Source organism: Branchiostoma belcheri, unplaced genomic scaffold, assembly GCF_001625305.1.
Source record: "Branchiostoma belcheri isolate BF01 breed outbred unplaced genomic scaffold, Haploidv18h27 scaffold41, whole genome shotgun sequence".
NCBI lineage: Eukaryota > Metazoa > Chordata > Leptocardii > Amphioxiformes > Branchiostomatidae > Branchiostoma > Branchiostoma belcheri.
The window spans coordinates 2,569,044-2,596,809 of NW_017804032.1; the positions used below are offsets into that span (position 1 = coordinate 2,569,044).

At 41.1% G+C, this 27,766-nt stretch overlaps 3 protein-coding genes across 3 annotated transcripts; all 3 read right to left on the reverse strand.

The window, feature by feature from the left end:
- Positions 1-710: 710 nt before the first annotated feature.
- Positions 711-3,498, reverse strand: LOC109477758 (chordin-like protein 1). Its single transcript, XM_019779107.1, has 3 exons — positions 3,222-3,498; positions 2,257-2,364; positions 711-1,598 (listed from the first exon to the last, which is right to left on the reverse strand). Exons 1-3 carry the CDS (start codon positions 3,478-3,480, stop codon positions 1,462-1,464), a joined length of 504 nt encoding a protein of 167 aa, XP_019634666.1. The 5' UTR covers positions 3,481-3,498; the 3' UTR covers positions 711-1,461.
- LOC109477743 (chordin-like protein 1) lies at positions 3,494-11,346 on the reverse strand. Its single transcript, XM_019779089.1, is given in 9 exon segments — positions 3,494-3,503; positions 4,203-4,315; positions 4,647-4,744; positions 4,900-5,153; positions 5,323-5,420; positions 5,800-5,945; positions 6,499-6,589; positions 7,360-7,478; positions 10,857-11,346. Coding segments are annotated over 9 exon segments (1,050 nt in total). The 5' UTR covers positions 10,978-11,346.
- Positions 11,347-19,004: 7,658 nt separating this feature from the next.
- Positions 19,005-26,977, reverse strand: LOC109477754 (organic cation transporter protein-like). The gene is made up of 11 exons (XM_019779102.1): positions 26,813-26,977; positions 25,444-25,964; positions 24,161-24,254; positions 22,887-22,990; positions 22,369-22,523; positions 21,945-22,113; positions 21,084-21,228; positions 20,587-20,690; positions 19,869-20,092; positions 19,526-19,634; positions 19,005-19,218 (listed from the first exon to the last, which is right to left on the reverse strand). The coding sequence occupies exons 2-11, from the start codon at positions 25,725-25,727 to the stop codon at positions 19,005-19,007; spliced, it is 1,602 nt and encodes a 533-aa protein (XP_019634661.1). The 5' UTR covers positions 25,728-25,964; positions 26,813-26,977.
- Between the last annotated feature and the right edge of the window lie 789 nt (positions 26,978-27,766).

Genomic DNA, 27,766 nt, shown 5'->3' on the forward strand with positions numbered 1-27,766 from the left:
TATTCAGTATTTCTTTTTTTTCTTATTTAATTCCAGATCCTGCATTTCCAGCTATTTTTTTTAGTTACATGTATTTGCTTTCATGTTTATTATCAAGTCTCACTCAACCATTCTCTTACATGTGGTTTGTTGCCCCCCTCCCCAGTCTTCGCTTACCTGGTACAACCCTATCTTCATATCAGCCCACAACACAATAGACATCAGAAACAGATTAAGTGATACTTGTACATGAATGCCTTTTTTATTATTTACTCAGATCAATCGTTTAACTTCTTGAGGATAGAAAATGTTTCAGATTTTGACAACATAAGGTTGAGAGAGAGCAAAGAACGCAGGAAGTATATGACCACTTTATGTTTTACTGTCAATTTTTTTTTTCCTGTTTCCTTCTGTGTAGAAGTAACACAACAATTTGCATCCTTAGTCTGGTTACGTAGTGTCACCATACAGACCTATTATACATTAGGTGACTTGCAAAGGACCCTTAGATAGCAATGTTAATAACTTCAAGATCACAGAAAACTGATACAAATATTTTTGTACATCGATCTTGATAAGCAAAACTTCAAGAATGCATGCATGCTCTATATTTGTTTTTAATATTGATGACAATTAAATAATTTACATTCCTTCAACACAAGAAAATCAATATTTACACACACATTCAAAACAACTGAATCCAGATACAAAAAGCCTGTTCACAGTATGCATGCATGATGTCCAAGGTAAAGGCCCAAAACTTTTCTTAAGACCATACTTGATACAGACATGCTTTGTTTGCGTCTCAGGGGCTTTGAAATTTGACTATAAGGCCCATAAAACATTCCACTGTGCATGCGAAGTTTAAACCATGAACTAGCTTATACATCACACCCTGTATTCTCCTGCTTTAGAAATGTTGACATATAATATGTGAACTTTACATTTGAATATTACAATGCTCAATGTCATAACTTGTAACAGAGAAACAGTATACTAGTAGTGGAAAGTAGGTTCTTGTTCAAAATTGAATAATATAGGAATGTTGTCTCTACTTTGCTTGGAGTGTATGTACTGGATAGTGTCATTTCATTATTAGTTCTGGCTCTCAAATATGTATTTTACCTAGGCTAAAACTACATGGATGAATTATTTGGCATATTTTTTTTTTTTTATACTGTCAAAAGTATCTTATGTTCTAAAGCTGCCTGGTTAGATTGTGATATATATGCCAGTGTTTTTACAATAATGCTAGCAAAAAGTTACAAATGCAGATCCAACAGAAATATCTACACCATGTTTTGCAAATCACTTAGTCAATATTATATTCCAATGTGGAATTACAGTCACATTGGAAGATTTGGGGACAAAATGGCAATTTTCATGGCTTTTGCCCCAAGTCTATCTAAATGTCATGTATATTTCCATCCATAGCATTGATAAACAGTGTTGGGGATATCTCCAATATACACACTCGAGTATTTAATTCTTGCACTTGTTTCTCTTGGAAGTGTCTTTAATTTTGAGGATCTTGAAGAGGTTGCCTATCCTCTCCTTACAGTTGTTGGTGCACATGTCCTGAAGGTTGGTCTCACGCCGTTTCAGTTTTCTCACTCGACCTGATTTTTGAAAAAGAAAAAAAATTATAAAGTCTGTTTCTCAAAACATTAATATGTATCTTGATACCATTAACCTTAAGAAAAAGAGAAAAAGATGTTACTGTTAACCAATTATTGCTTTGATACAGGAGCCTTGACAAAGACTTCAACAGTACATAAAAGATACGGGTACATGTAGGCATGTATGCATAGCTAGAACTTCAAGATAGATCTAATGCTGCCAAAAGAGCTTTCTGAAAAGTGGAAAAACACATGTCAAGTTAGGGAAAGAAGAAAGTTTACCCTCATCCAATTGTTTCAAAAGTACATAATATATTGAGTTTATTGACTTCGTTCACAATTCAGTAAAATACATGGCAGCTTCATTTGTGTACAAAGATGCTGAATTGCGCATTTTACATGATTAACATGATAACAAATCTATATCTATATTACAAGATCAACATGGTAACAAATTAAAAAACTAGTGAACAATGACATTATGATGATAACATTATAAGGAATTAAAAGGTTCTTTTAAGATAAGCTGTAATAATTGATGTAATAATTAACACTTGGAGATTTTAACAGGTATATTTGTTCAAGAGGTAAGTGAAGTACATATTGCCTTTGATCAGCAAATGTGTTCATTGTAAAATATAGTTAAGTGTCTACATACTCTCTGCAGTAGCTCCTAGTAGTTTATATTGGCCCTGTTTGTCATTCTTCTGGATTTCTTCAAACTCCTTAGTTGTCAGCCTCACAATCTTAAAGATTCGGATGATTCCTTGAAAGTAGAAAACAATCTGTTTTAGTGCTATTGAAATGTATCAATGTTTTTATGATGTTCTGTAGAGAACTAAATGTTTTTGATTATCATTAAAATCATGGTAAGGCCACACCACTTTAATTTGTAAAATAAAAAAAAAGAAACATTTCAGGCTCTGAATCAACTTCAAAATGCTCATATTTTGGCCCCAACAGTTGAAGGAAGTCCCTTCTCTTCAGAGTTGTTACAGTTTTTCCATCTATCAATGCAGTGGTGTCAGTCAAAGTTTGAAATTCATTGTTTGTAGTACAAACCAGCCTGGTATGTTGACTTCATGGCTCATATGATAGTATTTGGGGCTATCATAGGATGCCTAGGCATGTTTTTATTTTTTTCGCCTTATCACTTCATATTTTTTCTGAAAAAATCCGATAACCAACAAATCAAATTGGTGTGGCCTAATAATCACTAAAAAGATACGCCTTTATCTGAATTCGTGCAACAACTAGGTACCAAAGATTCTTGTTGCTATTTTACCTTACAAACAGTACAAATGTAGAGCCAAACTAGAAAGGTAACATTTGCAAAGCAAATGCATAATGTTAACCCTCGCATATGGTCTGCTCTGTTAATTCTCACGCAAACACATTCACAAACATGTACTACTAGTACATGTATATGGTGACATGAGCAGAGCAGACCATGAAATTGCAACATTATGTAACCCAACACCAGTCACCATGGTGACAGGCGTCAACAAATCATGTCACTGGTCAGGTCATAGGTCACTGGAGAAGAAGAAGAGGAAGAAATTGAGAAAAACAATATGATTTCCTTCGGTAAACATAATAAGGTTGTATGTCTAACGTGCCCACCTTGTATAACCTCCCATACATGTAGTTCCACCATCTCCTGTTTAACATTTTCCAGTGCGTACTTGTGAGACTGTGTGTCATGTTCAGGCTGAGGCTGGTACGAGTACACCAGGTGTGTCTCTCTTCTCTTCAGGCACGGCTTCGTCCCGTGTCTCTTCGTGCCCTTTTTCTCGTCTCTACCACGCGATTTTGGCGGACTTTCCAAGATGGCTTGTTCTGGCGTTTCTCCGTTGAGAATTACAGGACCTTCTGTTGTCATAAGTGTTTCAGCCTCACCTTCCTCTATGGAGGTATTAACAGAAAATTCATCAGAGTTGTTATCCACAACATCATAACAATGCATGTTACTATGAATCTTGTATTGCTTATTTTATCCAGGCTCTAAGCCTCTAGCACAGTATAAAAAGAGCTCAATGATAATATATGAAATGTAAAGAATAGTTATAAATGATGGGGATATGCAGTGTTTCCAATCAAAATTCCTGCAAACTTGCATCTACTGTCAAACTGAGAATTGATAGGAAAAATAAATCAGAGGTACACATGCAAGTAAGGCAATATGAAAAGCAAGCGAACAATTGTGCTTTTCTTTGAACTGCCATCTTAAGCTTGTCCCCATATTTTGTGTTTTCTGGAGCAGCCCCAAAGTATTTATATGACAATGTAGAGTTTGTTCCTTGACTTCTCAGGAATAAAAGTTCTATCTCACTCTTTGACGCAGCCTCAAAATTCTACCCTAACTTTCACACATATACAAATGAAAAGAAAACTTACTCTCATAGTCATAACATCTGAAAACCCACAAATTACATACAGAAAAAGTGGGATCTTTTGTCTTCCTCTGTCTTCAAATAAGAAGTCAAACCCAGTAGTTTTTGGCAGTTATCAGTAGTTCTTTGTGTATTAATTGCCTGTTCTTATACCAAATGTTTCTTCTGTACTTGCAATTAGCCCTCTGGCATTAATTTGCAATAAAACAACATTATCTCACCGACGCAGGCACTGCAACATTTTCCTGGTACTTTCCTGGGGTTCTGACAGGGTAAGTCTGAGTCAGGAGGACAGGACACTCTGTTACACGTGGTTTTGCTGTCCTGGGGAGGGGAATAGAGAAGAAAACATACTGCCACCTGGAAACTACCAACATGTGATCCTCCCTCCCAACATCTGCTTGGAGATGTTGATGGTTTAAACCATGTAAGGAGTAAGGTGGGGGTGTTAATTTGTATATCGATATTTAATATATTTTAGGTGAAACATTTTCTGCTGAGAAAAATTCTGTTATCTATAGGCAGGAAAAAAATGACATTATAGTAAAGTGAGTTACTTTTGTAGCAATATGATATACGATACAGAAGAGCAGTATATGTTAGAAGTTGCTCCCATCAATGGTGTAACCTTTGTAAGCAAAACTCTGGCACTTACATTGCAGTTACAGATGACACACTTCATTTGGCCAAAAGGGACTAAGTTTGGATGCCACTTCTCTCCATGGGAGTACGTCTGTCCACTCGATACACAAACTGGAATGAAAAATTAGAATAAAAGACATTCATTATGTAATATATCGTGATATGCATATTGCAAACCCAATGTATTACACGTAGGAATTGTTTCAATCTTCAAAATTTTTACAGTGTTTTTTTAATTTTAATTTTGGTAGCAAAGAAATTCTTACTTCTCCCTATTCTGTTCGTGGTGTTGTTGGCAAGGATGATGTTGACTCTGGTCTGAGAGCCTGCAACGCCCTTCTGTTCCGGTAGGGGGTGCTCGAAATTAGCCTCTGGGTCGTTCTGGATTCTCTGCTCTTGAGTGTCGTCGTACTCTTCAACTTCGTACGCCTCTTCGTCTCTGATCGGAGTTTTGGCTTTTTCTGCAAGAGAGTTGGAGGTGATATTTCCAACTAGACGTTGGAAGGAAAAGTCTTAGTTACTGCAGAAAGGAAAGGAGGAGAAATACTAGCACCGAGGAGGTTTAAAATCCTTGGAAATACGTGGCATAGCTGTTGTTAAAATAGAACAACTTGTCAAAGATGTAACAAGTACAAAGTGTTTGTGTTGTACATGTGACGAAAGATGGAGAGAAATATTTAATTTCAAACTTACTCGGACACTGGAGACAGCACGAGTCGGGTAGTTGGATAGGGTTGGGACATTGTGGCACGACGCAAGTTTTTTGTGCACAATGAACGTCCCCTTCCTACAAGCAAACAAGGGAAAAGAGTCCATTTTAACATACATGTAGACATATAAATTAAAACGATACTTTAAAAGATTTTCACTCTTTTAAACATCGTTGCTATAATTTTCAATTATTTATATTTTACAGTTTGGGCCCAAAAATCTAAATATGTCAACGTATTTTCATAGTGATTTCATTAATTATGATACGGTTGGGCCCAAAAAAAAGTTACTCAAGCAACTGGATATGATTTTGGAAACGTTCAAATGTTTCAGGTAGCATCCACTACCTTTCGTCAGTGACAGTTTTTTTTTTGGCGTATCTTATTACCTGGATGTCTAACCTTCACCGACGTATGATAGGGTTGGTTTGAATTAGAAATCGGCACCGTGCTTACCGTACAGGTGCAGTGAACACACTGGCTCTCCGTCTGTAACATGAAGAGCCCGTCACTGCGCCAGCTCTCCCCGTGTTGGTACGTCCGGCCTTTGAACGAGCACTGCTGGCCCTCATAGGGTGGCGTGGTCGGGGCGGGGGTAGTTACTTCTGCAAGGGCATTGGATTTTTAAGTCACCACCAGGGCAACAACGCGGGTTCAAAATCAGTAAACTTTAGTCAAATACCGTGCAGGGCTCTCCCCAAGCAATGAAGCAAGGGTGCTTCCCTAGTGCTTCCCCTCTTCCCAAAATCCTAGCACCACTTTCAAAATGTTCAAATGTATGGTTTTCTCTTGGTATTTTCATGAAATTCATTGATGTGTCATATTAGGGAGCACCTCTACCCTAAGAATTTCTGGAGAGACCCGTGAATACGGAAAATAACTTGCCAGGGAAATTATATATAACCTTTCCGCAACTACGCAGACCGACTTTCCTTTGCCTTTTTTGGCCGAATTTCATGATCCGTACCCCCCCCCCCCATAGGAAGGCCTGGTGGATGCTACATTTCATTGGCCATGTATGCTCCTCTTCAAATGCTGCCAGAAGTCCCATACTTTGTTTTCGGATTAAAAATGTACATTTTACTATGTTTTCTACACTAAGCAGTTCACCACAGAAATATTACATTGACGGCGCCTACTGTACTACTTCCCTACCTGGACACCGTCTGCAGCAGTCTCCCGGCAGGTACACGGGGTTATCACAGGTCACTTTGGGACAGTCCGACAGGCAGCTGACCGTACCATCCTGCGGGAGGGGTGGGGAGAGAGACAGATAACTACATTGATAGTGTGTTACTGTAAACAAGGATAATGGCCTTGCTGTTACTTGGTTTATATCACGTAGATGTGAGAGGGATACGCTCCAAGCAGAGGTTTGGGTTTGAATTATATTTGGCGTGTTTTCAGGCTTTTTTTACCGGGATTTCTTTTTGCACTGGAATTATTTTTCACCCTAAAAAAATTCCAGTGCAAAAAAGAAATCCCGGTAAAAAAAAGGCTTAAAACACGCCAAAAATGACCCAAAACCCAAACCTCTGCTTGGAGAGTATGAGAATGAAATCATCGCGGCAAAATGACATTAGATAAATGACAAAGGATGTGTCAATTTCCTATCAGGAGATTAGCCATGCCCTGTTTACATTTCCGCATGGAAACAATACGTCAAGATAACAAGTTAAAACACAAACTGTATACTATAGTCCCATTCCATACATAGAACAAAAGTCGTGACCTTAGCATGTCTACATCATGAGATATAAAAGCCGGAAGTTCTGCTGCAGTGCCAAGGAAAGCCGCTAGGGGGCCCAAAATCTAATAATTTCTAGGTGTCATCAAGACCTACCCACCTACCAAGTTTCATCACAATCCATCTAAAGCTTCTTGAGTTATCGTGCTACTAAACCACACACACACACACACACACACACACACACACATCGTGACACACACACATAAATGTTAAGCTACGGAAAGCATAACCAAGGCGAAGGTAAAAAAAAACAAATTGCCATTTACCTCTTTGCAGATGCACGTCATGCAGTAGACGTAGCCAATGGGGAGTAAGTACGGGTGCCACGTGTCCCCGGCTTCGTACTCCTTCCCGTCAAACCCACACACCCTCCGGATGACGTCATCTACACGAGGGCAGACATTAGTGTCAGGGACATTCGGTAAAAGCCACACATTTTTAAACACAAAATAATAATTAGTGTTGTTTTGGAAACATTCTTTTCCTGTGCATCTGTTTCTTGTCACCGTTTGATGGCCCACGGATTTTCTGTACGGCCATACCAAGTCATTTTTATGGATGGCGTCCTCTGGAAACCCTAAATCTAACGCGAGAGTGAACAAAAAGGACCGAAAAAATCAATTGCAAGATGCCTAGATTTGAAATATACTAAGAGACGACAAATGTTGGGACACAAATTGAATGGAAGGACACAGTGTAACAACCAACAAGTCTTGTACTTGTCATGAAAATAGCAATACTAGTCATCAGTGGAACAGCAGTTGTAGTCCTGTCCTATTCGTTTCCTTTCATCACATATTCCCTTATCCCACTGTCGTGACTCTTTGGTCATAGATACAAGAAGTGGAATTTCTTGTGTGTTTTTGGCTGGGAACTGGCCAAAACCATAAAAGTGACTTGATGTGGCCTAAGCTTCTGTGACATGCGACATGTTTACTATATAGCGAACTGATGGCATTCTTGTGATCATGGAGTTAAAAGAGTATGTGTCGTGCAACAGTCGGCATGCAGTCTTTGTGACATTATAGATCTTTGTCGACAGCCGATTCTGCCGTAGCCTTACTTTAATGCTACGTGCTAACCGTACCAGACTGCGTCTTAAGCTTTGACGTGAATATTTCTGATCTAAAGACGAAAATCTACGTACGTAAGCTATACTTTGCCCTCTTCAGTATTAACTTCACATGTAGCTTGGACATATTAAGAGCTTTAATCTTTTATTCGAGTTCATCAAAGTTCAGGTAAGCAAACCGCGGTCCTAAAATACTTTTAACAAGAACAATTTGTCTCGTATAAGTTTGCTGGCCGGGACCTAAAAGTAAATTTGCCGGTGCACTGTTTTACGTGCTGGAGTTATGGAGAAGAGTTTAAAACGCAATTCCGACTGACTATATAGAATAATCGTAATATTTCTATCTCTTGTAAATCTTTCCTACTGACGATCATTCTGGATATAGCCGTACGACATGCTTGCGATGGCGAATTGTCGTATATTTGTCGTAGTTTTGTCGTATATGTGTCTGGTTACGGACTGAATGTACCGTAGATCCTTGTAGAAGGTCCCTATGTGAAAGCCTCGCTAACAATCCTACAAAATCCGTTCGACGAATGTGGCCCCAACAAAAATACATACCACATTAACGAACAATTTGAACAAGGCAGATTTGCCTGAATTACATAGAGTCCTTACGGGTGAGCATATGCAGTTTTAACGATATTTCTCACTGTGATATCATTTCCACATTTAACTCGATTTGAAAGCGATTTTACTGCCATGTTAACGCGTTATAACGATGTTCCATATGTGCCTTTCTGTAAAACGGTTGTCATCAGTAAACCGTGTTACGCAAGAGAGGTCTGAACTCTTTCCTCCTTCTTTTCGACGTGTGAGGCCGATGACATACCCCGTCTTTTGAGGCGTCGTCGCCGTTAAATAGTTCCAATTTTCCCCGTGATTTGCCGTCCTTTCAGTCCCACAGATGGTGTTTTTTTACGACCATCTAAACGCCACCTCGGTAACTGCTCGGTACACAGTCGTAAACTGTCATCACCATAGCGCTTCCGTGGCGACCGCAAGGCTTGAATAAAAAATCCGTTTTATGATCGTTTTACATGTAATTCCGACAGTTATCGAGATGGAAATCATTCTAAAAACTCTTTGTGTTTTACTGTGTCGGAGCGGTTTGGTTTTTACGGACGTGTTTATAGTTTGTGTACAGGAGCGAACTCTGGGGATTGAGTATTTCAGAGGAATTAGGTTAAGCCTAGCCTCTACCAGGCTTTGGGAGACGGCTGGAAGGAGTAGAAATTGGCCAAATAGAGAGATATCCAGGTGCGGCAAAATGTACTCTCTATCTGACCACCTCCCCCGGCATTTATTTGGTCAATTTCTACTCTTTTCAGGCGCCTCCTGAAGCCTGGTAGAGGCTACGTTAAGCTAGTTGCTAGCTACATTGGTCGAAGCTCGTTGCACGATATTTTATGCCGTAGAATTTTAAGCAACCTGTGGGTGTGATAGCCTGACTGACTGTCGACAAATATTAAATCTGAAGTAGCATTTTCCGTAACAAAAAAAAAAACAACTGAATATTGCAGGAAACAAACACGACTATCGCAAGAATACCATACGATTTCGTTCGTACGGCGATCGTATTAAAGACGTATGTGACTGAACCATAGGCCGTATTTACAACATGACTCATGAATTTCAAAATAACCGTCTCATAAACTCTTCGTACTAATGATTTTTTTCTGAGTTAAGAAATGTGAAACGGATTAATATACTAGTAGGTAACGGGACCTCGAATGGAAAACCTCACTTTTCACCTATATCACAACGTAAATGGATATTGTTTTGTAACTCGACTCAAACAGTACGATTGCTCCCCTCATCATCGAGAATTCGTTAGATAAAGCGAAGCAATAAACAGGCGCTGAGATTAATTCATTATTATTCATGACAACTCCTTGTGCGTGTGCTCTAGTGTGTCGGCTACATCCTAGGACTTTCGTGGAAAACTCTGTTGTTGTAGTGACGTACTTTAACCCTGAATTCGCTGTGGTCTCTAATAGAAAATCGCGGCTTTTTATACTTGTGCAAAACCTGGGATAAAAGCCGGGCTCTGTGTTGCGTGAGAAACAGGATTTGCGCTCCTAATGAACGCATCAGTAGTTCTCACTCCCGCCCGTACCGCATTAGATGTTTAGGGCCCACAGGGTGCCCTATCCCCGCAAAATGCGTCGCGCTTTTTCCGTGCCTTTTGTGCATTTCCGGGTCTTAATCAAGTTAACAGGGGGTTATACGACCTTATTGGACTATAAAACGGGCGGGGCACAAATGGGATGGACTGGACAGCTGTCAATTAAATCGATCATCAAGTAAAGATGGGAAAATCCAATCTCACATCTCACAAAAACACGCCGCAGATTTAGACAACCCAGCCGACCGTTTTTCTACAGAAACAATGACTTTAACGACGCCGTATACGTCTTTAAAAGTGCATAATCCTTTCTTCTCGTGTGGTGTGAGATCTAGATTGAAGCTACATCGTCAATAAAAGACAAAAATGGCACAGCGTTTTTTATCCAGTCTGTTTGGAATCATATCATAGTTTTACATACCACACGTTGAATACTCGACAAACCAGTCAATACAAATTATCAGCAGGATCATATTATTAACGTTTGTTGCTTTCAAATAAGATGCAGAAAAGTCCTTACGATACTACGGACCAGGAAAAAAGAATATCCAAACGCCACGTACCTTTTTCTATAACGTCGGAGGCTTGCGTCGATTGCGTCAGGACCGCCAAAGCCGAGAAGGCGAGCCATAACATCGTCGTCGTCTTCAGTCTTTCACACAAGAACAACAGCAACAACAACATCAACACCCAACGGCAATTAGTACGGCTGCAATCATTGGTTCGATGAGTAGTCAGACAGACGGGTGCTGGAGGAAAGCCGCAGCTGGCTGGATGAATCACTGATGAGGTTCTTTCTCTATCTGGTGTCAAAGGAGCGCTTTCAGGACGCGAATGAGCAGAGTGTATAGGTGGTTCCGCACGCTTGGATGGCCTGTCAGTTCAGGGCATCATGTTTTCCCCCGCTCTATGGTGAGTTCAGCCAACGCTTAATTCAAAGGCCATCCGATGAAGTCACGCCCGCGAATTATGTCTCCGGGAAAAACAGCAGATTTTAGTTCTTCGCTTTCCTTCTTTTTTATTTTTATTTTACATCCGGTAGAAAAGACGATATCATCACCCTTTTTCCTTAGTCTGTTTGTAGTTCTTGGAAGTGGTGTTACGGAATCCTGGATAATCCGAAAGGAATGGAAACAATTCGCTCCTCTTCTGTTTCGACACGGATCCTTGACTGCAAGTACAACGACAGGAAAAAAAACGTTAACAGTGCTTTCAAAGAAAATATCTTGACAGTTCTGTCCGTTCAAGCTAGTAAGGGGGGGACAAACAAAGATTGACCTTACACTGGCTACAAGACTGGCTACTAAAGGTGCAGCGATAGCCTTTTCCCTCGGACGAAATCAATGCTCTCGGTCGGCCAATTTTCCACGGTCTCCTCTCCACAATCCTGTCCTTGGGAACAGTCCAGCGAGGGCGGGTCCGGTACAAGGTGGCCCGCTGTCCCGACCTGTGAACGCCTTCTCACAAAACACCGGCTTTAAATGCGTGACAATCATCCGAGGCGACGTCGCGGCCAGGCCGACTGAACTGCGCGTCCGAAAAAGTTAATTCAATTAGCATAAACTCTCTGAGCCACGACAATATGATAGCCTTGGGAGACCAGCCCCCTTCCCGAGGTTACATAAAAACGCCGGACAAGAGACTAAAAGGCGACATGTCGTGTTTTTTTAGACGAGGGCTATCTTGATGTTCCACATGTAGAGACGCGCTCGCCTTGAAAAACGGAGATTTTGAGGACTGATGTCTGAGATGGGTTTCAGGGCTAAAATTCCGTAGTCTTTGATAAGTGGTGTATAGAGACAACAGACGAACAGACTAATAGATAGCAAGACCCTTAATAGTGTAAACCCCCGCCATACAAAATTACATCATTAGCCCATCATTAAAAAAAACACCCCAAACACATCTTATGGTTAAACACGTGTTATACCTTCTATACTGTTTTCATTTGAGAGTTTAGAAGTTCTTTTAGAAGCATTTTTCAGAAAGACCATAGCTGTAAACGAAGAGTTGACAAAAGGTTTTCAAACAAAGACGAAAATCCTTCCTATCGTGGACTTTATCTGGTGAGGCATCGACCCCGTATTGTTGCGCCATCTTTATTCGCTCTAAGTTGTTTGCGTACACGTGAGTTAAGCCCATTGACATGTTTCCCCGCCCAGTTGTTTATAGCGTCAACATCACAAGTGCTACCCGTCGCCAGAGCTCAATTTTGCCCTCCCCCCATTTTGTCCTTCTCGGTGATATCTAACCCAGCTGTTTTAAAACTGTACTCTAGAAATACAATTTTCCGTACTTTGGGATAGTAAAAGGCGTACCACCTCCAAAAATGTTATTTTGTTCGCGTTTATTTTTGTTATATTTCATTTCTTAGACATAAATCTAATTTTTACTTCCGTCTTTTTTTAGTCCGGTATTTTACCGTGGCAGCTAAAATGATACATAAAATGAAATGAAACTGTAAGTTGTTCTTGTTCCTTTTTTTTGTCTGTCTTATCACTTAGCAAATGCAACATTCCAGGGTGAATTTTTTTCCAGGCACGTATGTATGTGAATTTATTGTAGGTCAGCATTCCATTGTAACTTAACCTCATGGCTTGGGGTCTTTCTAAAATACCTGGCAATTGTATCAGATTAAAGCCAATCCAAAAGTAATCCTACATTTGTTGTTACACGCAGATCTCTAAATCAAAAGAAAAATTTCAGAATCCGATTTGTGATTTCCTGATTGCAATTATGTGTGAAATATTGACAGCATGGCGGGGGGAAGAGAGACCCCGCCTACCTATTTAGTCTCTCGCCAGCCGGCCTCGCCCACTTCTCGGCGCCCGGCGATTTAAACCGACGCCGCGGTCCTGTCGCCGTCTCTATTGGCGTGCGTCTCGACAGGTAACAGACTACAAGAAATGCCGTAATTAAAGAGTGTTGATACAAGTCAAAAGCTGGCGCCGAGGAATGCCGGCCGCTTCCGACGTTTCTGGTATTCATTTCTCTGCAATTTGCCCAAACTGAGCTTTGAAGAAATTCACATTTTCTCCTATCCCACTATTATATATTTTTTTTCAATTCAAAAGAAAAACAACTTTTTTTTCTATTTCAGGTGAAGAAAATATCTATATTCGTAGCTTCGTTTGGTGAACAATTACTTAATGTAAAAAAATGTTTTGACAAATGTATTCTACGTTAAGGTTTTTCGTTGATCACATGTGGTTTTGTGAGTTTCTACGAATGTTTGCTTTTTATATTCTGACATCTTTAAGTAAAAAGACAAGTTCGTGTCACGTCACGTACCGGAAATACGATGTTTTTCGGATCAGTGGTGATTGTAGCCAGGTAAGCAGCCAGGATTTCGGGTCAAGACTTAACCCATTGTCGCTCGCCTAACCAGTTATTATGTCAGCTTTACAAATAATGTTTTGGAGACAGTTGGATCGTCCTGAGCTTTTCCTAATGTTAGCGTTTCAATCCACTACCCTCGCCTGGTACGGACTTAATTAGAATACTTCAGGAAGACTAGGCATAAAGGCTACCATTTCGTGTCAACAACTTAAATACATTCCAACCTGAATTTTTCTGTGTCGTTTTACATGCCGCGAAGTTGTGAAAATAGAGCCGAAATTCGGTGTTGTAGTTAGCTACTCTGTGTGCTTCTCTTCGCAATTGTTTACCTTGTTGCGTTGTCAATCAGAGCATAGCTTTCTCAGAAATAGAACAAAAAAACATTTGATTTTTGGTGATAGCTCCACTAACATATATGAGAAAATTAAAAGAGGTGTGCAGTCTGTGTTTGTAATCTTAAAATTTATCGGGTGGGTTTCTTCTGTATTTTCCCGTCATCATGTGATCGTATCGCATTTCGCCCCATTGATACAAAACCACCCAATGACAAAGCAAAAGTATAAATGAGGTAATGGGTCTGCTGTGTATTAAGGTAAATGGGTTATACCTGGTGAGGTAGCTCATCTTATGTATAGGCTATCTTAAAAAAGATGACGAAATTGTTGCGACAACCCTTAATTTGAGGTATATACATGCATTTGTGACAATTTTTCCACAGTTTGGGTAGACGAAATGAGACTGTACACAGCTTATCATAGTACAGTAATTGCGTTCTTTTTTAGAAGGGTAAGAACTTTGACATTTCAACGCACTGTCAACATTGCCACAACAAAAACACAACAAACCACGTAACTTGTGATACATACACGTAAAGTCTTACGCCGCCACATTCGTCGGTGGTCGTCGTGCGACTGATTTTGATGCCGTAGAATTTTTTTTTATTTCTAACTAACCGTTGACAATTACAAGGATCTAAAAGCAGCCTTTTCGTAGCAAGACATGCAGCTGAATTTTACAGGACACGTCTACGAATGCCTCAGTTTTGGGTTCGTACGACATTCGCGCGACTCATATGACTGTGGGCCCTTATTCGTAAAACGTACTGGACTGGTGCATTGTCTATTCCTGTCGCCTTATACTATTTACATGTGTCTTGTTCAAGAAGGTACAAAAATCTCACCTGTTTTGTTTGCCGATTCGCACGCTGTCCCCCGTCTATTTTCCGAACGTGGTTCAACGAAGAATCGCCGATGAAATCACCTGATACGCGCCGTGCCCCAAAATAGAAACTCTCCCCTCGCCTACGGGTAAGCGAACTCGTGGGAAACGTCTAGTGCAGAAGCGAACCCCAAACACTGAAGTATTGGGCCAATGCCACTTTTTCCCTCTGGGCAGTTTCACCATGGCAAACAATAGGACACAAAGCGTTTGCTTACAACCGGTCCACAACTCCACTTCAAATGATCGGATGGGGTCCTCGAGGGCACGAAACTTACAGTCTACTGTTTCACGTATCGCTTTACTGCGTTTTTCCCACGCGACGAGTGACATTTTCGTACTGCTTTCTGCGGATCATTCCATGTCCAGAAATGAATGGGGGTGGGAGAAAACGTTTAAATGTAATATTGGAAATTAAATCAGTCCTAGTTATTATGGACAGTAATCTTCTACACACGAGATTTATTAATATTTTTATTCCTCTTTTGAAGTTACATTAACCCTCTGCTTATATACCAATTTTTTTCACCAACCATAAAACAAATAATGACAGTACTCTCTACCAAGGAATTGTCTCTACGAAAATTATAGTTTTTACTATGAATACATCCCCACTATTTACAAGACGTTCCATGTACAGAATGTTTAAGAGGGACAAACACGGATTGACAGACCGTTAGATAGATACTAGATAGCTGATACTACATGACGAGATTGGTTGATAAAACGACGTATGTATACGTACTACAATTAGAACTTGAAATGCTCGAGTATTGATGGCAATATAGGCACGATGTGTTAAACTCGTAATTCAGGTGTTTGAGAGGCTTGCATTCCAATAAAGGTCTACCAACCAGTCTATAAACCATTTTAAGACGGATATCGTCAATGCGGGCACACTTTATCGCTGTGACTGGTTTTCCAACCGATTTAGATTGAGGAATAAGTCTTTATACAGCTCTTAAAGTTTCATTTCTGTTAGGAATTATGGAAATTGCTTCCTTACTTACAACAGGATTAAAGTAAGTTGTTGAGTTCGGAGGAAATAAAATTTCAGAAGTTGTGTGTTATGTAATGTTGGGTGGGTTTTCAAAGGGTGTATAAGAAAACCTGAAGTTTAATGTTAGTAACGGTTTTGGGCTATGATGATAAGAATAGATACACTTTCGCCATTAAAAAATCCAAAACGTGTGCAAACTTTTAAAGTAAACCGGACGTTATCTAAGATAAATCCAGATATAAAATTTGCATTTTTTTCCATGGCTGGTACCCAATGCAGCAGCTTCGCCACAGCTCTCATATACAACCAAGCACACCAGGATTGGTCACCCCTACTCTTTCCAATAAGTGTGTTGGGTTCAACAGAAGTTTAGCGTATGAGGCTACCACATACATGAGCAGCCTCCGTGGCAGGCTTATACTATGAACTGGGGGTTTGGTGGTCTTCGGCTGTTTTCTGATAAACCCAGTTCTAACGGGGGTAATTCAACCAGGCCGGCTATGCTGTCTATATGCAATCAGAAAATAGCACATAAAAGCTCCCAAAGACCATGAAGACCCCCAAAACCCCCAGTTTTTGGCATGCTGTGGAGGCTAATACATGAGGCGCAAGGCGCCACCACCCTCAGAAGGGCTACTGTCATACCCTACGTGAAAATCCCCTTCGACAAAAATTGGCTTAACATAATACACCGTGGCTCCAGTTTTTAAAACTACAATTGAAAAGACTGCGGGCTAATCCTCTGTCAGACTACACCGTTCGATCCCTGTCATCACGTCTGATATATGTCAACGTTTGGCGCTTCCAGGGTCAAAAGGTGACCCCATACCAAGTCCTCAACTGTATCCGTGGCACACAAGTGTGTAATTATCGCATTGGAGAAATGACTATCATTTGGAGTGATATATGTCAGACCTAGTCAGTGGTCTTTTCTCCCTCACAGGCGCCAGGTTAGCCCGGTGGTTAGCTCGGGTTTTTGTTGTTAAGAAGAAAAGTGGGCGGAAGGATACGTAGCTATAGGTTTCTGGTGAAGCCAGTTGTGTGTCCTTCCGTCGGGGCGGAGTGATATTGTTATTGGTGGACTGTCATAATCTCCAAGCAGATTCGGTGGGCCAGGCAGGGGACTTTATATTTGCCGCCTGTATTCATCGTCCGCTCCACGAACGCTGGATACGGGCGGCCAATATAATGTCCCCTGCCTGGCCCACCGAATCTGCTTGGAGATTAGGATCGACAGACATTAGAAATACCAAGCTAGTTCTGGACTAAACCATTGAAGTATGACTTCCGATTTGACATCTAGAATAGAATGGGCATTTTTTCTACAATTTAGACAATACTATAATGTTATGTTGGAGTTTATACATACTAGTAATCTTTTAACGACACACATACTCAATCATCAGAGGCAACCAGTTCATTGTTTCCCACATGAAATATCATAATAAATAATCTTATTGTCACATTATAACTTTTGATAGGCAATCTTACCCTTTAGTATAAAAAGGCACCCAAATAAGTCGACAACATATGCCCACCAGCTATGTGTACTGGTAGACGAGGTTACAGGTTTGCTTCATGTACAAGCAAATCGTAGTTGCAGTAATACATGTTTTACATAGATGTCGCTTTAGCATGGCGAGACTCAACCTTCGTCAACCTTCTTTTGCAGGCTGAATAAATAGTATCATTGCCTGTGCGGAAAATGCACCTCTGGCCAATCATATCCCCCTTTTAGGCCGATTTATTCCGCCTGCAAAAGGAGTCTGATGGAGACTAGTCGGCTTCAACAAAAGTACAGATTCGTAAAGGACCCATTGCTGAACTAGCAAATGATAGTTTTCACTTCAAAATGACTTGAAAGCATTCGATATCAAAGACGATGGGGGAATAGACGTTTGGAGCCGCACACGTGCTAAAACGCCACCATGCGGCAAGGAGCAGTAATGCCAGGCCCTGCGGACATTAGCGCAGGCGTAACCAAAACGTCGGCAACTTTTGTTTGTGTTTGAATTTGTACTGTAAGAACCATATATTTTCTTTCCAATATATCATCATAGTAAGATAAGACCCTTGAAGGAAGCATGCTCTAGCTATCAAAAGCATATTATACATCTGTTCAATAATTCTATTACATAAAACAACAGCTATCGAGTTCGGATCAGACCTATTCTACAAACAGCATTATACCAAGACTTGTCGTGATGTGAACATTCTTATACAAAATGTACTTAATTCAAATTATACCAATTATACACTGCCAGTTTTAAATACGACAGGAAAAGATCTAAAAGTAGATACTAGTAGTTTTCATCATTATTACAATTCTACCTAACTTTGGCCTTTTTGCTTTATTAATAACTTTGGCCTGTGTTTTGCAGTATATTTACAAATTAACTTAGATATTCTGCAGTAGAAGCTACGTTTGAATTAGGTTTCACATATCCGGCACGTTTGGTTCAAATATCTTTGTGATTTTCAAAGTGGTACCATGATTGGGAATGTACATGTAGATGGAAAATGGTCCGAGGTATTTTCAATGAGACGATAACACATTTTGTCAATGGACGTGACTACGAGAAATTGAGCTGTATAGAGAATTGTCAAATTACTGAGGTCACGAAGAATGAATTTAAAAGAAAACTAGGCTCTGTGTTGTATACCTAAAATTACCTTACTGTAAAGGCCGGCTTTTGATTTCTTGTAAGCCAAATTTGATGTTATTTTATGTTGATTTCATATAAAACATCACGTTTACCGACTTTTGCATACAGAATAACTGCTCATTTAAATGTTTACATGGCTAGGTGTGGAGTGGCTCATGATATCATGACATTGTTGTGGCACGACTAGTGCTACAACAATGTCATATACAACAATAACCTGGTTATTGGTATGTTATATCAGGCACGCCGTCCAGTATCCCGTTCTCTGCTGGCGTCTTCCTGATATGGAGAACAGAAGGAGAAACTAGTTAAGAAACTAAAAAATAATAATAGAATAATTATATAATACAATATCAGACGTTGGTTGTGCAGCACAGCATCACAAATATCATTGTACTGTGATCCGTACTACATATACCTATATTATATATAATTGTTCCAGACAGTTTTTCTTCAAAGTATTCTTTCATAGTGATTTTCACTTAAACCTACTTTCCCAGTTGCTCAGCCTCCTCAATGGTCTGCATGAGCGGTTTGCCCGTGGTGTCCGGTAGTAACAAGGCCAGCGCGCCGGCCACCAGGGACATGGCGCCGAAGATGATCAGCGGCAGCGGGCTCCAGAGATCTCCGATCATGATGGCGAAGGGAGCGATGATTCCTGCGATCCTGGCGCTCATAGACCCTACACCAACCGCCACACTCCTGTAGACAGAGGTTTGTTGAACGGTTGTAACAACAGAGGGTCCGCATGGGGGAAAATGATACTTCGGTATTACTTGTATCGCTTTGCAAAACACGCGTCGCACAAGTCGCGCGAGTGAAATATGGTAACAATTCTGCTAATAATGTACTCATTTAAACTCACTCTATAGGGAAAAAGCACTCCCTTTTGCCCTTTGGTACTCCTTTAACAGGTCAATCAATTCAGGCGCAACCAACTTATTCGAGGATATGGCAACACCAAGTCATTTTTATGGACCGATGACGTCCGCGCTAAAGCGCCACCTACCGGATGACTGTGGGGTACAGCTCGGCAGTGTAGTTGTAGATGACCGCGAATGAGATGGAGATTCCGAACTTGCCAATCATCGCCAAGGTCGTGCGCACTGGAATCAAGTCTAAATAAGAGTAGAAAAAGACATTATTGTTCGAGGAGTCGAGATATAACAAAATAACTTAGTAAAAGTAGAATTTGACTAAGAAATATAGTTTTAGTCGTATTGCCATGCACTTGTCTTCTGTTTATATAGCTCCTGTTTACAGCGCAATTTTCTGTTTCATGCCATGTCAATGTCGGCCATCTTGTTCAAACGTCTTGACCGCATCTAAACGTTAATAACTAGGATATTTACCTGTCCTCGAGAGCGGCACCGCAACGGTACAGAAGCAGCCGACGCCGCCGATCACCATGGCCGTGGACAGGGTCTTCTGTCTGCCGATCCTCTCCATCAGGATGACCGTCACCACGTAGGCCGGAAGTTCCACGGCACCGGAAGTGAACGAGTTGACGTAATCATCTCCTCCGAGGTTGGAGGTGTTGAGAGATAGTCCGTAATACACCAGACTGTTGACGAACCTGTTTCGGACAAAAGACGTCAGATAAAAAGCAAAGTTAAAGTTAAAGTCCTCCCCGCAACCTTTAGCATGGCCATGGTCGCATATGGCGGCGTCAATCTCCGTTTCTATAGCCCTTTGTCCACACAACTTGCAATCACTACAGTAGGGGGCTAGTCCACTGGTAGTGGTGTGGTTTAACTTCCATACTCTTTCTCAAATGCTGAGTTTTCAAATGCTAAGCAAAGAAAGTAGTATGTACCATTTTTTAAAGACTTGGCAGGGAATCGAACTCATGACCTACCGAATGCAAGGCGAGCACTCTACCCACTACCCGGGTACCCACTTACCCATTGCACCGGTCAAATAAAAAGAGTTGATTCTCAGAGCAAGAAGCTGGTGTCAGAGCACATGTGAGAGATTGTTTGGGGAATTATTGATCCATATAGAAGATTGAAAATGTCAGTGTTAATTTTAAATGACGTTTGGTGACCATCACATAGATTTATTGCTTACCAGTTGAAGCAAACGTTTAGCGTCCTTTTCCGTAGATTCGGAGTCCGCACCAGATCCAAAAGGCCATAATTTCGGTGACTGTGTTGGTCTTCGCTCTTCTTTGCCTGCACAGAGAAAAAAAGATAGCAAGGTAATTCATTAAACGCCAAGGAATGAACACTACATCAGAAATTACAATACGTAGCATGATTGTATAGCCTCTACCAGGCTTTGGGAGGCGGCTGGAAAGAGTAGAAGTTGTCCAAACAAAAGAGAAAGAACATGCCGGGCGCGGCAAACTGCACGCATGTACTCCTAGCGGACCGACTCCCCTGTTATCTCTCTATTTGGCCAATTTCTACTCTTTCTAGCCGCCTCCCGAAGCCCGATAAGGCTATAATTGTATACTCAACCATACAGATGAATGTGTGATCAGACCTAGATCTATCTACAAGTTTAATGCAGGGAATTGTGAAATACTATTAGCATTTAAGACTACTTGCAATATGATGTATTACCGTGGGTTCATGTAGCTCAATAGCTTCATTGATGAAGCCGGGTTCCAGTTGTACGCCGTTCTTCTCGGCATACCTGCTGATGAGCTCGCCTGCTTCCTCCGTCTGTCCTTGGGCAAGCAGCCACCTCGGGGACTCTGGTAAGAACCTGTTATAGAAGCACAAGAGGAAGTGTATGACTGTATACCAATTCATGTCGTTTAAACGTTAATTCATCTCGAGAGATCACGTTGTGAAGTGATTGGTCATTAATTATCCTGATGAAGGCGACAGTGGTCGCTGGAAATTTGATCTCTGTAAACTGTGTGTTGGAATAAATTTTAAGTTCAACCTTTTACTATGATTACTACCAACACAGATGAACTTTCATGATAATCATGTAGTTTAAGTTGCAATATGGTGCCATTTTTAATTTGGTCAACCAGGCAAAATGTTACACGATTGCCAAAGTCGTGAGATAACGTTGAGATCCCAAGTAGTCCGCAAGTAGTTGATTACGATCAACTATCGGTTCTCAATATTTTCTTTGCTTTGCAACTAGAAATGTCCAGCTTATGTGTTGAAGAATGCTACTTCTGAATGTTTTATCATGACGTGACGTTACAACTGGAAAATGCAAATAGCTGCCGCCGCTATCTTGGAGGGTTAGAATGCATGTAATGGAGCAACCTGTATTTGGTATTCAGAGTGATTAAAAAAAATAATTCTTTAATTACGTCACTGGCGTGGCGTTGCACACGAGTCTTTAACCCACCAACATGGCGGGTGCTAGATCACGTGATTGCAAGCATATCTTCAATGAGCTTCTTCAATGCATTTTGCCGCATCACGACTACTAAAAAGTGCACGTCTGTTCAGACTTACCACCAGTACCCAATAACGATGAGGCTGGGTAGAGTCATGGTCAGCTGCAGCATGTGCCACTCCCGTATGAAGTAGGCCAGTAGTGACAGCAGCATGATGCCTCCAGCGAACCACATCTGAACAAAGATTCCACAGATGGTTCGTCTCGTAGCTCCCACGATCTCCATAACTGTGGATGGAAAATAATAGAAGATCTCAATCTGAGATCGCCGTAAAATCTAGCCTGGTTACTAGACCTATTATAGCTCCCGGGTCCTACATCCTCTGCAAATAGGTCTGGTAACCAGGCTACGTGACATTTATGTATTTTTATGGGCAGAGAGAAAGAGAGAGAGAGAAAGAGAGGGGGAGAGAGAGAGAGAGAGAGAAAAGGAAAAACGAGAGAGAGTTGGTCAACAATATTTCATCTGTCTGTCAAACTTACCATAGGAAAACGCCACCACGTAACTCCCGTTGGAAGTGAAGCCGACCAGGAATCTGAAGAGTAGCCAGGCCGCGTAGTTTGGCAGGAACGCGTTCACAATGCCGGACAGGCATTCCCCAACCATACAGACGATAAAGATCTTTCTCCGGCCAAACCTTAAGATATAAAAGAACAACATTTCAGTCTTATTACTCATTCTTATTATGTACTGTATAAAATGGGATGGGTCAATGTTACGCTTAGAGAACTTAGCAACACAATATAATTGATCTAAAATTCTAGTCAAATGTTCCAACGAGTAAAGAAGATCAAATTTTCAACGACCACTGGCGCCTTCATCAGGATAATTAATGACCAATCGTAAACTCGCGAGAGTCACGTGACCTTATTCACACGAGACTTTACGGATACGTGACGTCAGCAATTGATCAATAGTGCCAGGGAGTTTATAGCGTCCACCGTCTCCGTTAGGTGAACTCAAGTGATCTAAAGTTCTGACTACGTAATTTGATGAGTACCTGTCAGCAAGGTTCCCGAACACCACCGCACCGGACATGACGCCTAACATGAAGATGGCCTGGTTCAAACGGGACATCCACTTCCGGTCGCATACCAGGTCCCACTGGAACAAAATGGCGGATTTCAGTAAAACACCGAATCCGATATTTTCCATTTTCAAGATTCCCCTTTTTTCATTGAAGCATTTTAATAACAATGTGTACGAAGTTAAAATTGCTATACAGTAAATGTAAACAATTTTTCATAATTTATCTTACATATGCTATGTATTTTTAGTATTTTTTATTCATTTCCATAACACATTTCACAAATGCTGCTGAATCATATATGATGACCACTTGACCCATAAAGCACGTTTACATTATGGAGATTCTGTGTAACTGCGGATATGTCAGGCACACAGCGCCGCTCAACCGGGAAGCAATCGGCACAAATTGGGCGGAACGACATGATTATTCCTCTAGCCGCTGAGTTTCCATGGAGGCCGTTTCAAACACATGCACAAGCAAATGTTGTCTCAAAAGACTACGAAACACGACACGACTTCACCCATTTTCCTAACACAATAATCACCATTTTGTGAACGAGTGAACATAATAGCACATTACCTCCTTTTACTTAAAGGTAACAATTGCGTTCACGTTGAAGCAAACGTTACTTGTATATCATGATATTTAGACAATTTGAAGCTCGAATTATGTACAAATGTACTTTATAGAATTGCGCAAAAAAAATTAATCCTACTTCGGTTTCGAATTTCCAGTATGTATAAGTTTCATGTAAGCCACTTTATGCACTAATGTAAATCATACCCGCTCTATGTAGAGACGTGATACCACCCGAAGGTTGTTCCCCGAAACTGAACAATAAATAGATATCATATATGATATATCTCTGACAGTATTGTAAACGATACTTATACAAGAGTGGTACACAAATCAAACTATCGTCACCAATTTATATAGAGAGTGGGTGTAATCCTGATTGATATGCTGCCAAATACAAGACATTCCCTACATGTACAACCGGGTCTCTGTTGTCAGCTCTGGCCGTACTTTAAAATACAATAGGCGACACAACTCTGTTTAGAAACAATATACCCCATACAAAGCACCAACTTGTGTTGTGATTTTCAGGCAGATTAAGAAGAGAAAAAGCCACGTCTTTCCCAACAGTATACATTCCTACATTTCATGGTCGTCAAATAGAGTGAAGAAACTTTGAACTGTATATTTTTATATCTTTTATAATTTACGTAACTTAATACGAGTACCGTCATGACAACTGTAGACTCGTACTGGTCCTTGCTGTACACCCATCCTCCGTCACACCGCACTTTGGACGTTCTGTTTTCGGGGGAACTGTACCTGTAACAGGTACCAAAACATTATTCACAACAAAAGCACAAATAAACAAACAACCAAACAAAGTTGTCATGATAATATACATTCCATACATCCCGTAATTGAATTGTTTTTCAATTCAGCCTTTACTAAATTGTCAAGTGTGCAGACTTCCTTCTTTCTTGGGGGTTAGGAGGTGCCAACTTGTAAGAATACACAGCGACCTCGTTCGTTATCTAAACCCTGGCAGAACTCTTTACTCAATTCATCGTTAGTCGTCACTTACCGACACAAATAGTTGTGGCCAATTGCAAATGCGGCTGATGGCATCTATCTTATGTGACATTTTGTCATTGTGTCAGACACGGAGATAGCCCGGGTGAGTGTCAGCCTTGTTAGCTTTCGTCCGCTCCCCGCCAACGAAGAGCGGACCTTGGGGAGCGGACGAAAGCTAACAAGAACAAGGCTGACACACAGGCTAACACCGGGAGGGGTCCCTGTTCTATGTTCACGTGCACGGTGGCACATAGTGAGATTTGTGTTTTGTTTGCGGGTAGCTGTGGGTAGCCCCTCGTGATGAGTAAAAAATGTCGTCGGAGCAGTTTTTGCTAGCACATCCTGCATTGTCCGGTGGTGTTAGCCTGGTTACCAAACCTATTATAGCTCCCGAGTCCTACATCCTCTCCGCGGAGAGGATGTAGGACTCGGGAGCTATAATAGGTTTGGTAACCAGGCTACTGTGGTGTTACACTGTACCCCTACTTTTACTTTCAATAAACTCTTCAATATCCTTAGCCTGTATACTACGACAGGCATATAGAGCTAAGTCACCAATACAGAATGAAGTTTCAAGTAGCGCCAGGAACTCAGATTGTTTTCCCGAAATTTCTTGCCAAAGTGCCTACAGCTGCAGCCACATATACGGAAGCTGGCTCCTCGGCTCAGGGACCACCATGCCTCAATGGCCTCAATGTGTAATACTCGGGTTGAATCTCCAAGCAGTAACTAACTATCTGGCAAATGGATACTGCCTGGCCAATTTATATATATACTTTGATACTGTCTTTGCAGCCAACAAAAGATCAGCTTGTAGGATAATCCTCAGGGGCTGAGACAAAGTTTATTTCCTTGTTAGCCCCGTATATGGGCTCTAATTTCAGGGTTAACTTTCACTCTGACTAAGGATATTTATGAGGTTATTTATTCATGTTACCTTTCACACTGGCTGTATACCATGTTCCCGTCGTCTGACTTCTCCATGGGGATAGTCTGGTTCATGATGCCGTACCAGCTGCCCGTACCGTACATCCTGTCCATGTTAGCCGGCTGTACGTCGCCCGGAACCCGGCAGTAGTGCTCGGGCGTGTCGCCCACGAAGACAACCGCCAAGAAATGCATCCCGTTCAACAAAATGGGAAAACACGCCATGACATACAAAAGGCCCTGGTAGCGACCAAAATGGCCGATACGGTCCAATACCTTGTCGAAGTCCACCATCTTTCTTCTCTTCTCCTAGTCTTTCAATTTAGTCCTGCTGTGTCGAAGCTCTTGGTCCTTCTTTCACAACTGTTGGGCTATCGTTGGCGTGGGCTCCCTGTGGATCACTGACCCAAATTTAAAACCGAAGAGGTCGCTGCGATCGAGCCCTGATCGAGCCCGGATAATTTTGTAAGGTCGGTAAAACTGCGTGGTGCCGTGTGCTCGTGGTGTATCGTTCCTTTTACTAAAAGGTTCCTGGAAAGAAAAAAGGAAACAATCAACAAGTGGTAGTCTTCAAACATAATGTACTACTGTAACAGTATCTGTTGTACACATGCTGCTGTCGTTGTTTTACTGTTTTACAAAGTCCAGAATTCGAGGCAAAGATTCGGTTATGGGTTATAGCGAGCTTTAACAATCTGCCTTATTTAGAGAAGGAACTAATCGGCTTAGATTCTGGACAGATTCTGAAGTTCTGGACATTGCAGCAATATCACTACTACAAGATAAGTTATTTGTGATTGATAACTGTCATTCTTAAAATCCTTTACAGGACCCCATATGGTACGCACCCCCCCCCCCTCACATGTGTGACAGCCTTTGGCATCTCTTGGGCATTCGGAACTGTTTACTTCTCCAAGACAAACAAGTTTGAATACACACTGTCCACTACTGTTCTGCCTTGCAAAGCAAAGCAAGAACCGAAAGTCTTGAGTTTGTATCAGAGTTTGTATGGAGAATATGAAACCTTCATGAGCATGGATGACTACGCCCAGGGTCTGATTTAAACAGCATGTTCTAGTCATCATCATAGGAGAGAACGGTGTATATATCTTATCCTTATCTTGTAGGTGGACGTTTTACATGCAAAAGTGTGAAACTACATCATCACTTCAAGATACCATTGTATGGCTTTCAAAAGAAACTCCTACGAAACTCCTTTGCGTTACACATAACATCTGTTTTATGAAAACATCAAGTCAATACACACATACACATACCGTTGGAAAGTGTTGAAATAACTCTCTATATCCACTAAATAGTTCATACCGAATGGAGAGAAGTTGAACCTTTAGAGAATAAGGTGAAAGTTGGAAACATACCGTGAATACAGTACAGCTGGAAACGTTCTTTCGTCGTTGGCGCTCGCCCCGCGATGGCCTCTTAATGACCAATTTCCACCGAAAATTACTACAGAGAAAATCGCCGGAGGTCCATTTTTTGCACACAGAACGTAGAAACCGACAATGAAGTCAGTCCAGGACACCATTTTTATAGGCTTTTTACGTACACGTGACTTGTGCTCATGAATAAACATGAGTTCTCCGATTCGGCTGCTCATTGGTGGAGACAATTAAGACTGGCGATCCGGTTTTAGGCTATAGGAACAAAATCATCATTATCTCAGCGACCACCTGCAAGTGATACGTTATAATCCTCCCACTAATTCAAACCAGGCCTGAGAAACTGCTACCGTGCGGATGCTTTTTGAACGCCTGGCTTGGGTGTTGACAGATTTAGGTCAAATGACCTGAAAGAGCGCTATGATAGCCTGGTTACCAGACCTATATATATTGTACCCACTCGAGTCTTTACTGAAAAAATCGCGATTTACAGTATCCCGGGAGGATATTAAAAGACTCGGGAGCTAAATTAGGTCTGGTAACCAGGCTAGGCTAGCGCTCTTTCAAGTCATTTGAGGTCTGGTAATCAGGCTAGCGCACGGCTACTAGGGTAACTGTGTTCATGTTTATGTTCTAGAAGTGGCTTTATCATTGCTATAAACCTCAACCCTTACCATTCACAATCACACAACATATTGCTTTAGATATATTTTTGCTTTATCTGTTTTAGTGCTGTATTCGACTATTCCATTTCAGGCGTCCTATGGGGAGGGGTTGTCTCGATCATAATTTCCTGCCTGCAACACTTTGGTCATTAAAAATCCCCCTGAAATGGTTTCGCCCTGTAAGGTAAACCTGTCAGCTATCTGTCTCAATCGGAAGTGACGGAAGTTATGATGCTATCATGCCGGTACTGGATATTTATAAAGCAAT

Coding starts and splice junctions, on each gene's coding strand:
- LOC109477758 (XM_019779107.1), bottom strand. CDS start 3,480: ATGACAACAGAAGGTCCTGTAATTCTCAACGGAGAAACGCCAGAACAA. Junction 2,365..3,221: donor TGTATGGGAGGTTATACAAG/GTGGGCACGTTA, acceptor TCTACTTTCAAG/GAATCATCCGAATCTTTAAG. Junction 1,599..2,256: donor ACTAGGAGCTACTGCAGAGA/GTATGTAGACAC, acceptor TTCAAAAATCAG/GTCGAGTGAGAAAACTGAAA.
- LOC109477754 (XM_019779102.1), bottom strand. CDS start 25,727: ATGGTGGACTTCGACAAGGTATTGGACCGTATCGGCCATTTTGGTCGC. Junction 24,255..25,443: donor GTATACAGCCAGTGTGAAAG/GTAACATGAATA, acceptor TACCTGTTACAG/GTACAGTTCCCCCGAAAACA. Junction 22,991..24,160: donor AGTCTACAGTTGTCATGACG/GTACTCGTATTA, acceptor ATTTTGTTCCAG/TGGGACCTGGTATGCGACCG.